At 36.2% G+C, this 12134-nt stretch overlaps 1 protein-coding gene across 7 annotated transcripts in view; it reads right to left on the bottom strand.

The window, feature by feature from the left end:
• Positions 1-12134, bottom strand: part of HLTF (helicase-like transcription factor) — a 34955-nt gene that overhangs the window by 3516 nt on the left and 19305 nt on the right. For all 7 annotated transcript variants that reach the window (XM_014945804.1, XM_014945805.1, XM_014945803.1 and 4 more), the window contains 11 exons: positions 11679-11768; positions 11394-11491; positions 9989-10132; positions 8900-9038; positions 8031-8166; positions 7555-7734; positions 6988-7112; positions 5505-5683; positions 3738-3866; positions 2223-2335; positions 1744-1924 (listed from right to left, as the gene is read on the bottom strand). In XM_014945804.1, the coding sequence (XP_014801290.1) occupies positions 1744-1924; positions 2223-2335; positions 3738-3866; positions 5505-5683; positions 6988-7112; positions 7555-7734; positions 8031-8166; positions 8900-9038; positions 9989-10132; positions 11394-11491; positions 11679-11768 (1514 nt within the window). The remainder of the gene's footprint in view (positions 1-1743; positions 1925-2222; positions 2336-3737; positions 3867-5504; positions 5684-6987; positions 7113-7554; positions 7735-8030; positions 8167-8899; positions 9039-9988; positions 10133-11393; positions 11492-11678; positions 11769-12134) is intronic.

Here is a 12134-nt window from a genome sequence, read left to right as displayed (position 1 = left end):
GACACTGCCCAGTTGTGTAAGGATGTGGTTAGGAAGGCTCATATTAAAGCTTCATATTTCTTCCTAGAGGTGAAAATTCAGCAGATATGATTGTTTTTAAAAAAAAAGCAAGCAAGCAATTTCAAAAAAAGAGAAGTAGTCTATGGCTGGACAGATGTTCCTCCCTTGCACTGTGGTCTAACACCTCTGAGAGAAAGAATGCAGAACTCTAAGCTACAGTTCTACAACAAATCCACAGAATTTAAGTAGAAAAACTGGTTACTCCACTGGCTCCAGGGGTAATGCTGCTTCTTAAATCCTATTATTGCTGCTAATCACTTCAAGGAATGCTAATGCATGACTGAATCTCATTCAACACTGAACATTCAAAAGTGAGATCATAAAGGATCATGTAGCCCCACTCACTGCCCCTTCATCAAATAGAAGTAGGCAACCACTGCCACTTGGGACAGTTACCATCACAGGATGGTTACCAGCAGGGTGAGGAGAAGTCAGAGGATGAAGGATGCAATTATATTTGGCTTTGGTTTGTGAGGTATAACTATATACTGCAGGTGACTCTGTATTAACAATGTTTAGCTTTTCTTACAACTGCTTGCTGCAGGACAGTGTATGCATTATCCCTTATTATCTTCACAGAAAATGAAAATTCTCTTGGACTTCTCATCTCTTATTCAGAGAATTGTTAAAAGAAAATAAAAAGTTGGACTAGACGGTGTTGTAGGTCCCTTCCAACTGAGCTATTCAGTGCAACACATACAGAAACAATATTTGTGAAGATGTATTGCTTTTCCAAGCCAACTTCTCCATCCTCTCACTTTGTATTTCATTCCTTTAGTTCATTAAGTAAATATTTTTTGTCTTCATGCTATTATAATCACTAACCTGATATCCAAGCTAGCACTTTTTCTTTACTATTCGTGTTACCAGATGCCCAAGTCCAAAGCTACACTATTATTTTAATTTACTTCGGTTTTGTTTTCAAGTGCACAAACTGCAGAATTTGTCTCAGTTTCCAACTGCCAAAAAACTAGGACATCAGAGCAGAGAAGTAAATAGTGGGGAAGGGAGGAAGTGAACAGAAAAATTTTTGTCTTGTATGATCCAAGAAGATATGAACCAATTCTGTTAAGAATACCATTTTGTTATTCATAAATATAATTTACATTTTTATTCCTTAAAAATAATTTTGCGTTCTTGAGTGTTTTAGTGAAAGGAAAAAAGTTCCTAAATTTAGATATCACCATCTTTCTCAGTCTCCTACAACCACAAAAAGTAACCTCAGACTAATGTCTTTACTTCTAAAGAAATTCACAAAAATAACAGAAGAGTCTAGAGCAGAGTAGCACTGCACTGTAACTCAGAAAAAAATATACTGCTCCTGAAATGCCACTTTATGGCTTTTAAAGTTATTAAATAGAACAAGCAGAAAGCCACATTTAAAAGTATCAGAAAGAAAAAGAAAAAATAAAGAAGGAACAGATAACGAATGCTACACACCACTTTGTTACCAGTACTACTAGCATTCTTTCCATTTGCAATAAATAGACAGACAGCACAAAAACACTGTTAAAAGAAAAACACGCCAGGGAAACAAATGAAGAAAAGCCCTATTTGCCCTTTAACAGATACTCATCAGTGTTGATCATTCTCAGAGGGGCTTTCCTTCTACCTCTTAGGAAAACACCAAAAAGGAGCTTCACCTAGATTAAGCCAGATCATTATGAACAACCCATTACTCACAGGATCCATTAAAAACACTCGGGAAGCTGCTGTCAGATTTAATCCAACTCCACCTGCTTTCAGAGACAAAAGCATTACAGTTGGGGATCCTGCTTGACTGCTTTGGAAACACTGAATTGCTTCTACTCTTTTCTTCTGTGCCATTGACCCATCCAAACGAGTAAATGCAAACCCCGATTCTCTGAAGAGAAAGTAAAAATGTTCCACTTAACAATCCATTTTCTGTGGCAACAGGAAATAAATACATTAAAATCCTGACCTCTACTTTGAAAAGCACATTTAAAACTCTGCATTTAACAAGTGATACATTAAAAATAAGGATGATATTAAATGCTTTTAGTGGAATAAAGCCATGAAGTAATTTGTTTCTCTTCTGAAGTTCTAAAAATGAAAAAGATACTATATTCTTTGAGATATATTCTATATCCAAGATACCATAAAAGCATGTGTTCATTAAAAATGACAGTAGTTCTACTTACTTCAAGGGATTTTCTATCAGTGACAGGAAAGTTGTGAACTGAGAAACAACCAGACATTTAGCAGTTGGATTATCCCTCCGTAGTTCTATCAAAGCATGCATGAGAGCATCGATCTGAAATCAAATGGAGACTTATGCAGTTTATTCTCACTTGGTTAGATTCCACTCCTACAGGTGCTTTGATGAAGTTCACATCAATTGAGAAATCACTCTTCAGTAATATCTTCTAAAAAAACTTCTAATCTTAAATTCTGTGGGTAGGGATTCTTGTAGTTTCCAAAGGAAACTAAGGGTTGAGCACTTCTAATGGTCACAAACCGGGGAAGAGGATTCACAGTCCCATTTTCCAGACATGCTTCCCACTGTCAGCAGTCAACAAATCCCATACCTCCAGGCCACATGGAAAAAACTAACAGAGCACAGGAACTCTGAAAAATAAGGCTTATGCAAGGGATAGCCACAAGGCAAGTGCTCTACTGAAGCCATAATCAAGAAGCAAGAAAGGCTTCCCCTGGGAATATTCAGGCAAATAAGCTATGCAAAGGTCTTGACTAGGTACGACAGAGGATAAGGAGACACCAAAAGCACTCTTGGGACCAACAGGAAACAAAAAGAGCAAGGAATGAGATCTGAGCTGAAGAACATTGACAGTTTTCTCATTTAAGGTTTAGCTATGATGAGGTAAAGAGCCACAAACTAGAGAGTACAAGTAACTGCACCAGGTAAACAAACAAAAAAAAATAAAGACATCTTTATTCTAGAGCACAATATCCTAAATTAGTTTTTAACTAGCCACAGAAATACTTTTAGGCAACAAGTTTATAAGCAACTTTTGAAGGAACAATAACTGCTTTTCTGAAACATCAAATTTTTAATGCAATCTCAAAACAAGATGTTCAAAGTACAGGCAGGAAAATTTAATTTCTGGCAGCAAATGCACAATCAAGGTGAAGTAAAAACCAATGTGGCAGACCTTTAGAAGCAGGTCTGCAAGTAAAATAAAAATCTCACTAGTTTATCTGACAAGTGTTGTATTGAACATCTGATGCACATTTAGTTTTCCCATCTAGAGCAGAATATATATTCTTTAGAAAGTTTTAAAAAAGCACTTATTTAGATTTGTAGTTTCCAAAAAGTAAAAAAAGTAAATTAAATGCTGAAGAGTTTCAGTGGTTATAGAACTACTCTATATTCAGAAATAGAAACAAAAGGCAAAGCAAAAACTCTTTTACCAAAAGTTTTATTTAATTAATACACATCTATGTACTGCACAATAACGAGCATCAAATTACAACTGGTGCTCCTTTTGCCTTGTTTCTCTGCTGCAAAATTTGTTAGTGATGAGATTTTTATTATGTGTTTTCTCCTGTGCTGGCTAGACATGCTGTGCAGACTTTTAAATAATAATTTAAAGTATGTTATGCATATGTAAAGTATGTTCAGCTTATTTACATAAAAGTTCTAGAGACCGCTACAAAACTGTAACAAAAGCCAAGTAAAACACAATGGAATGTACCTTTGAACTGGATATCCACTCCTGATCAGACTTCTTTCCATTATTGGAGTCTATTTCCTCTTCTAGGGGACATTCCACCAACTGCTCTACTCGAAGCTCATTCCTACAGAGAGGGCATTTGGCATTTGGCTACAAAAAACCCCAAATAACATTAGAAGAAACATATTAGATCAAATTATTTATAGAAAGTACTAAAGAGCATCTCTACAAAATGCCTTTTATGAAATTATTATATAGATCTTCATTAAAAATATCCTGAAGGAGTACATTCATTCTTGTAACACGCTGCTTTGTCATTTCTGACCTAACAATCAGAATATTTTGTAAGAACACAAGGTGACATGAATGCTACATGTTTTCAAAACACTCAGCCTTCCCTAAAACTGGTATTCTTTCTGAGCATATTTGTGGTTTAAATAAGCAGCTCAAGATTTAAAAGCAAGCAAATACTTGTGCAAGGGGGGGAAAATAATTTAAAATACCAGAAAAATAAACCATCTTTCAAAGACAAGATCTTTCTTAGTTACAACAAAGAATGACCTTTTAACCTTTTTCTTCAAAGCCTGCACAGAAATAATAGCAGTCTGATGAAATATGCTTTGTCAGGGCCAGACACAGGGTATCTTCTCTTTTTCCCCCAACAGACATGAGAAACGAGACATAATTTAACACCGAATGCTTGTTTAATCTCAAGCGTACTCCAGATAAGGCAAAGTTTAGAATTTATACAACAGCACTTCCATAGGACTACTCACAAAATTGACCAAAAGACTGTGTGCAGTACACAAATACACAACTTTGCAAAGCAAAAATGACAAACATGAAAAAACTTCTGGCGAACAGAGCAACCCTTTAAAATTAGCTAACTCAGTTGATACAGTAATCTGTCCACAAAATCAAGGCATCTTTACACAGGCTGCAAAGCAAACCTCCCAAAGGAAATGAATACTGGGGGCTATTAATCTGGAATGAACATCTAGCCTGTTAAAGCAGCAGGCAATCGTAGTCTGCATACATGAATTTACTACAACAATAGAGATATCTTTTCAAGAGACACAATTTTAACACAGATGAATCTGAAATAACAGTCTCTGAAAAAGCTGCAAAAACTTCCTTGGGAAGGGATTCAAATCAGGAATCACTTTGAACATAAGACAGACTTACTCACTCTCTGATTTATAAACTCATGGTAGTTCAACTCCAAAAGAGCAGAATCCACACCGACCTCTGTTCAGACTTCACTACCATGAAAGCAATCTATGGAACAACATAGGATAGGACAAAGGCCCTGCTTCTGCAGATACCAAGGTCCTCTCTAGGCAAGACATAGTAAATTACTTGACTGTACAGTCAAGTAATACAGGTTCCATCATGTCATAAAGCGATTTATTTCTCTGCATGCCTAAGTATGACTGCAGGTTGAGTACAGGTACAGACTGCTACAGATACAGCAAGAACCTCAGCCTCTGATCATCTTTGTGGCCTCCTCTGGACAGGCCCATGTCCTTATGTCGTGGGCCCCAGAGCCGGACACAGCACTGCAGGGGGGTCTCACAAGAGCAGAGGGGCAGAATCCCCTTCCTCCACCTGCTGGTGACACAGCCCAGGATACAGCTGGCTATCAGCTAGGTAACCCAGCTGATAACATGGCTTACGCTGTTCACCATCTATGATTTAAAAGAACAATAGCTAGATGGCCTTCTGGTGACACCAGTTCATTGCTTTTGAATAGCTATTAGAATTAACTGTAACCATAGAACAACCAACCTGTTCACTTCTGATGACTTCAAAAATACATGGCTTACAAAACACATGTGCACAGCGTGTTATCACAGGATGAGTCAGTGATTCCAAACAAACTGCACATTCTTCATCTGAACCAGAGCTCAGAACCAACTTCATTTTATTCACTAATGTCTCACGCAGTTCTTCAGGAGTTTTATTATCTGAAAATATATAAGGATACTTAAAACCAGATGTTACTATATAGATAATGCTCTGAGCTGGCACACATCAACACAGCTCCATTGATAAAAAATGCAATTAGGACAGCTTATACACAATGAGCATATAGCCTACAATGTATAAAAACACAAGCTGCCAAATACTACAGAAAATTCCAACCTACTATTTCAAAAGGCATTAAGAGTAATCTTATTTGGATTATGGAATGGTAATTAGAACTGAGAGAACTCTGACTACATGCTCAGTGATTATACTTATGACACAATGTTGAGAGAACTCTGACTACATGCTCAGTGATTGAGTACACTTATGACACAATGCCTAATGGGAACAAGCAATTTTCATATGGCAGCTGTGCAAGTAGAAACAATACTATGAAGATGACACTATTTGTAGTCAAGATTGCTTTATTTTTAGTAAAAATTGAAATCACATTTACTAAATTACTAATTTCTAAGTAATTATTGAACAATTATCCAGTTATTTCTCTATCCCGTATTTTTCAGGAAGATAAATGAAAACCTTGTAATAAACATTCTGACCATATCTCATTGGTCTCCCAGTTTCCTGAAGAATCACATCTATAACAACAGCATCTCAAAATAGGATTTTTTTAAAAAATTGAGAATTCTCAAATAGAGAGTATTTCAAAGAGACCATACTTTCTTCTAAAAAGAAACACATACAATTTTTAACACTATGCAGCTGTACAGTTCTGGCTTGTCAAAAATAAAATCTCACTCTCCTTTCAGTCCTCTGTGTTCACCCTTCCTTATAGCTGTAACAAAGTCAACAGTTTCCTATTCTGCTGAAGAGGCAGTTGTTCTGCTGACACGGCTACCAATCTACAAGCCATTCCCCAAAGCTCCTCTACATCTTCTCTCCTGAGGCAAAGAAAAAAATTTGCTGTAAAAGCACTTCTGTAAATTATTACAACAAATACACTGCTTTTTAACAAGCATACTGCATTTGGCTCTGCAGAGGTCCTCTTTGGTCATTTCTGTATGGGCTGTCAAAGCTTATTAACTCCTGCTTCTAAGCCTTCGTAACTATTCACACATCATTGCTTTCATTCATATTTGAATATGTACTTAAGTATCCGCTTCTCAATCATATTATGGTACAAAAAAAATAAAGGTAACAAAGCTGAAAGTTCAATAATCCAAGCTGAAAAGAGGAAGTCTGAAGCCAGAAAGCATGGAAAACACACAAACGTGTTTCTGTTCTTGAATACAGAGTGCAAGTTCTGTTTTTAGAAACACAGGAACCAAACACATTCACTCACCAGCTGAAAAACTAGAGGAAGATGTATTTATACAAAGACGAGGATGACAACAAAGCTGCCTCAATCGGAGCAGGACACCAAGGACATCAGCATAGTGAGCGAGCACAGTCCCTTCACTGAAAAATCTGAACAAGCGTTTTATCGTTAGTGTGAAATGGCAGAGTCTGGAGTAACAGATATCAAGTGATCAAGTTTAGCTGTTAGAATGATGGTTTGATTTTTCACTTTTCTGTTTGAATATATTTTCTCAAAACCTTTTCTGAAACAAGGTACAAAATGCTATGAAGTAGCATATTCTACTAGAAGAAATGCTAACACGTGGTGACAAAAATTTTACCTGTCTGGTACCCTTGTTTTTCGCAAGGCAGAACTTCTAATATATAGTTCTGCAATAGTCTCTATTTCACTCTTCAGAACTGAAGAGATGCTATGCTAATTTGTAATTATGAGTTTACGGCATACAAACTGACACACTCGGCAACCAGAGCTAACGTAACCAAAACTTCTGAAGCACAAGTTTGCTATATCAAACTTCAACCTTCGGGATTAAGAAAGCCTCCTACTTACCTGCTAATAGCAGCTTTGCCCTCCTTTTTCACAGACTGATAGATTTGTCTCTCTTCCTCTGTAAGCGTAACATACTGAATAAGTACTTTACGTTCTGGTAACTCCAAAACTGGTTTTCCTTTAACTTTACTTGTTTTAGTTCTTCTAAGGGTAATACTCCTAATCAGAGATTGTAAACGCCTAAAAATACATATACAGACAATATATTACACAGCTGGGGTTGGTTTGTTGTTTGGTTTTTTTTTCCATTCTACTGCATAAACACATGTTCTGTATAAAATCCAAGCACACTAGTACAATATAATTAATCTGAAACATTAAATAATCTGAATTATTTAGAATTTATCAATTTGAACTAAAAAAAACTGATGACAAACATGCTTCAATTTTAAATTTTAATTAAATTTTAATTCATCGCATTGCCCAAGCACTACCAATCGTACTCATTCACAACACCCTTGAGGAGCACTTCATACCCAAGTCCTCCTGGAGCTCCCATTGTGACTGGACGTTGAATTGTTCTTTGCCACCACTCTCGATCAGTAAAAGGTTTCAGTTTTAAGAAGGAAATAAGAGCCCATAAATCCTTTACAGAATTCTGAATAGGAGTGCCTAAACAGAAAATAAACAAACAAAAAAAGATTGCAAAACCTTAAATAAAATAAAAACTACAAATATTTGGTCAAAGTGAAAGTTTTGTGTTTGCTCCAAACTCCGCATCATGGACAAGGCTTCTCAGTATAACACATGTTTAAGTGTGCTGTAATACTTTAATTAAAAAAAAATAATATGTAAGAGTGAGAAAACTGCAGCGCTCAGTCCTAGAAAGACTTGGATGTTAATCTCTCCATTTCAGCTTCAAAAGCAGTGGTTACATCATGATCTTCCAGTTACATTTAAGGATCATAAGTTTGCACGGCCCCTGGTAGATTTCAGAATGACAACTACATCTCAAAAAGCTACTGAGGTTCAGATAAGCATGTAAGAGGGTGAGCTTCTAACCAGATAGAACATGCCAGGTCATAAATAGGTCCCTTTTTACTTGCACTTCCACGAAACCTGTGTATCAAAAGTTATTTTAAAAATGTGTGTCTGTGCAATGAATAAGAACTAAAAAAAACCCAAGAAACCAATCAAAACACAAAACTAAGCAAACATGATAAAATACAACTAAAAGGAGACACATCTAAATAACTGCCAAAGATGAGTTTAAAAACACTCCAAATTAATCTGACACAGACAGACATTAACCACGTCTAACTCCTAGAAAAAGCCAGTGGAAACACAAGACTGTGTCATACCAAGACGATCTGCACTGCATTTTTCCTACTATCAAATATTTTACCTGTAAGTATCCATCTTCTGTGTCCCTCCAGATTTAAGGCAGCTTTAGTTTGCTGAGCATTTGGATTTCGTATAGTGTGCCCCTCATCCAACACAATTCTCAGCCACTTGACTTTGTGTAAAGGGCTGTCACCCCTGACCTGGAACACAGTATTTGTTTATAATCTTTTACTCAAATTAAAATACTTTTTTTCAGTTTCAGTGAACTATAACAATACCACAATTAATGATGGATAGTAGTTATTTCTATCTTGTTTATTTATCAGCACAGAAAAGAAAAACTGAGAATGAAGCACTTCTTGTTTGAGATTTAACAACTCTTGGAAAATGTTTCCAGTCTTCTCATACTTGAATATGAGGAATAAGCTACAGCAAAAATAAGCTAAGCCTGAAAAGAAGAAAGGCCTCAAAGACAAAGAGATATGGAAAATGTATCAGAAAGCAAATTAAAAGTTTATATAAAAGATGTGATCTTCAGGTTTCTAAAACAGATGGAATTTCTATGAAAATATAACTTTACAAATATATCTCATGCAATGAGCTACCTTGCTCATGTGCAACAAGAACTACTGAATTATGTTTTCATATGCTTCATATTCTTTGAACTCGATAGGGGAAGGTAGAAATGAAATCCTCATGCCACAGTTGTGGGTTTTTTTGTTTGGTTGGTTTTTTTGTTTGTTTTTCTACTGAATTATGTTTTCATATGCTTCATATTGTTTGAATTCGATAGGGGAAGGTAGAAATGAGATCCTCATGCCACTGTTGTGGGGTTGTTTGGTTGGGGTTTTGTTTTTTACATACTTGCCATCCTTTTCTATCCTTAAAAAGTCAACTGCAGTCAAACATTTTTCTCTACAGGAGGAACCAATAAAAAACTCTCACTAATACAGCAAACCCATAAGAAAGTACATAAAACAAATCTACAGCTATGACCTTTTGATTGCCTACCACAATAGCACTTGAATATACTGCCATCATTCTACCAAACACTTCAAAAAAACACTTGATTGCCTACCACAATAGCACTTGAATATGCTGCCATCATTCTACCTAACACTTCAAAAAACACTTTTTCTCATTTACTTACTCCGTAATCAGTAGCTAAGATGTTGTATGTTGTCAGTACAATGTCTTGCTCTGAAAGAACTGATGGGTCTTTGCTACGGTCAGAACCATAATAAACATAAATATTAACATGAAAATCTTGGTGGATATGTTGTTCAAACTGGTCCTGAAAGAGAAGTTGTCAAAAGTCATCTAAAAGATCCTGCGTTACTACATGATTGTTAATAAAATCCTTGTAAGCTGCCTTAACTAAAAACTACTTCCTCTAGCTCTGTGACATTCTACATCTACTCATACAAAAGCAATTTGTGGGTTTTTTTTTTCTCTTTCCACTCAGGTGAGAAGAGGGACCAGAACTGGTCACTTCAGTCATTAGTAACTGACACAGTATCACATTCTGATAATTCTAACTCTATTTCTTGCACAGTATAAATTCACTTCCTGATGGTACATGCACTTCAAAATCCACTGTTCCTCCCAAACAGAGCTTGGAAGAGTTTTTATGATTTTTCACTTTCTGCCTTCACCTTCTCTTTGTTTATTCTTTCACTGTTCATTTACAGCTTCTTCGCCTTACTGGATTAACCACTTAAGCTTGAACATAAAATACATCAGAGTTGTCAAAGTATTCATTTTAAAGCCAGTGTTTATATTCCCTATGTTTGTTCGTTCTGTGAAGCACTCAGCATACAGTAATCTCAATAGTGAATAAAAGTAAATTCTTTCATTTCTGAAGCACCATGGTCTTTTTTCAGTTTTGAATTGACAAAGATAGTATTTCTTTTCTTACACTATTTGATGCTTCCCAATTATATGATTTTAATGTTTTACTACAGTCTTAAGAATAAATTGTTTTATTTTCTTATTAATGTTCTAAGCACAGACAGCACAAACTTCCAAATAAAACATACCTTGAAAGTTAGACATCCCATTAATATCTGTATTCAAAGTGTCATGAAAACAAAGAGCAGACCTACTCCCACAGATTACCAACAGGATTGCCAAATTACTGAACCCCCGCCTAGCAAATGAAATGTTCTATGCATTACCAATAAAGTACAATCATTTTATTCTGAGCATGCCAGAAAAAGGACCTTTTCTCCTCCACCTTCCTCATCTGGTTTAAGAAGTTAATTCCCACAAGTTCCAGAAATGCAGAAGTGAATCTGCCTAGTCATAAGCAAGGAATGGGAAGTGAGCTCGCTCTTTCTGATAGCGGTGAACTCACTACTCATGGAACTGCACTCGCATTACAATACTCCAGTTTTTAAATTTCTATCAAATAAGCCTCCCTTGTGAAGTCAGCTCCATTTCATAAAAAGGAAAACCATGCCCTTTTGCTAGCATGAGAGACTAGAGGGAGTACTATTTCTACAGGATTCTAACGAACATATATCACATTTACACATTAAGAGCTTAGCACTTACAATCCAGTTGCTTAGGACAGACAGTGGACATACAATCAGCGTTGCTCTGGGGGCAACATCAGAGCATTTCTTCTCAACTGACTGAACAGTAGTAGTACCTGAGAAATTTAAAGCAAAATAGAAGTTCAAGAAACTTATGGTTCCCTGAAGTCCTTTCTATATTTCTTCACCTGAACAGCAAAGCAATTTACAAAAACTTAAGTTTATTTATTAAGTCAAATATGAATAATACTTCAGCTTCAAAAAACTCAGAAATTAATATTATCTGTTTATACCCTCATTTACCTTTTCTCTTTGCTGGTCTTTTTAAACAAGTAGATGAAGGTTGAAGAACAGATGCAAAGCTTTTGTCTTCTTGGACATGACAGGAAGTTGCTGTAAAAAGCCAAACATAGATGTTTCACACCATGCAGAACATATGCGTGCATTTATCTTGATGACACATTTCATAGAAGTCTACCTATAAACCAAATTACTTCTCTCCAATACAATAATGTAGAATCTTAAGTTGGAAGGGACCCAACTTAAGGACCATCAAGTCCAACTCCCTGCTCCTCGCAGGACTGCCTCAAACTAAACCGTACAGCTCAGAGCATCGTCCAGATCAGATGCCCCTTGAACGCTGACAGGAGCGTGTGCAGAAAGAGAGTATCTTCTACATCTATTTCAGGTTATGAATCCTCAGAGGAATGCAGTCTACTGGTCATTTAAAAACAAATAGTTTAGCACAGGTTTCACTCT

The sequence above is a fragment of the Calidris pugnax genome, unplaced genomic scaffold, assembly GCF_001431845.1.
Source record: "Calidris pugnax isolate Ruff unplaced genomic scaffold, ASM143184v1 scaffold111, whole genome shotgun sequence".
Taxonomy (NCBI): domain Eukaryota; kingdom Metazoa; phylum Chordata; class Aves; order Charadriiformes; family Scolopacidae; genus Calidris; species Calidris pugnax.
The sequence above is the reverse complement of the archived record's forward strand: the minus strand, read 5'-3'. Positions and strand labels throughout refer to the sequence as shown.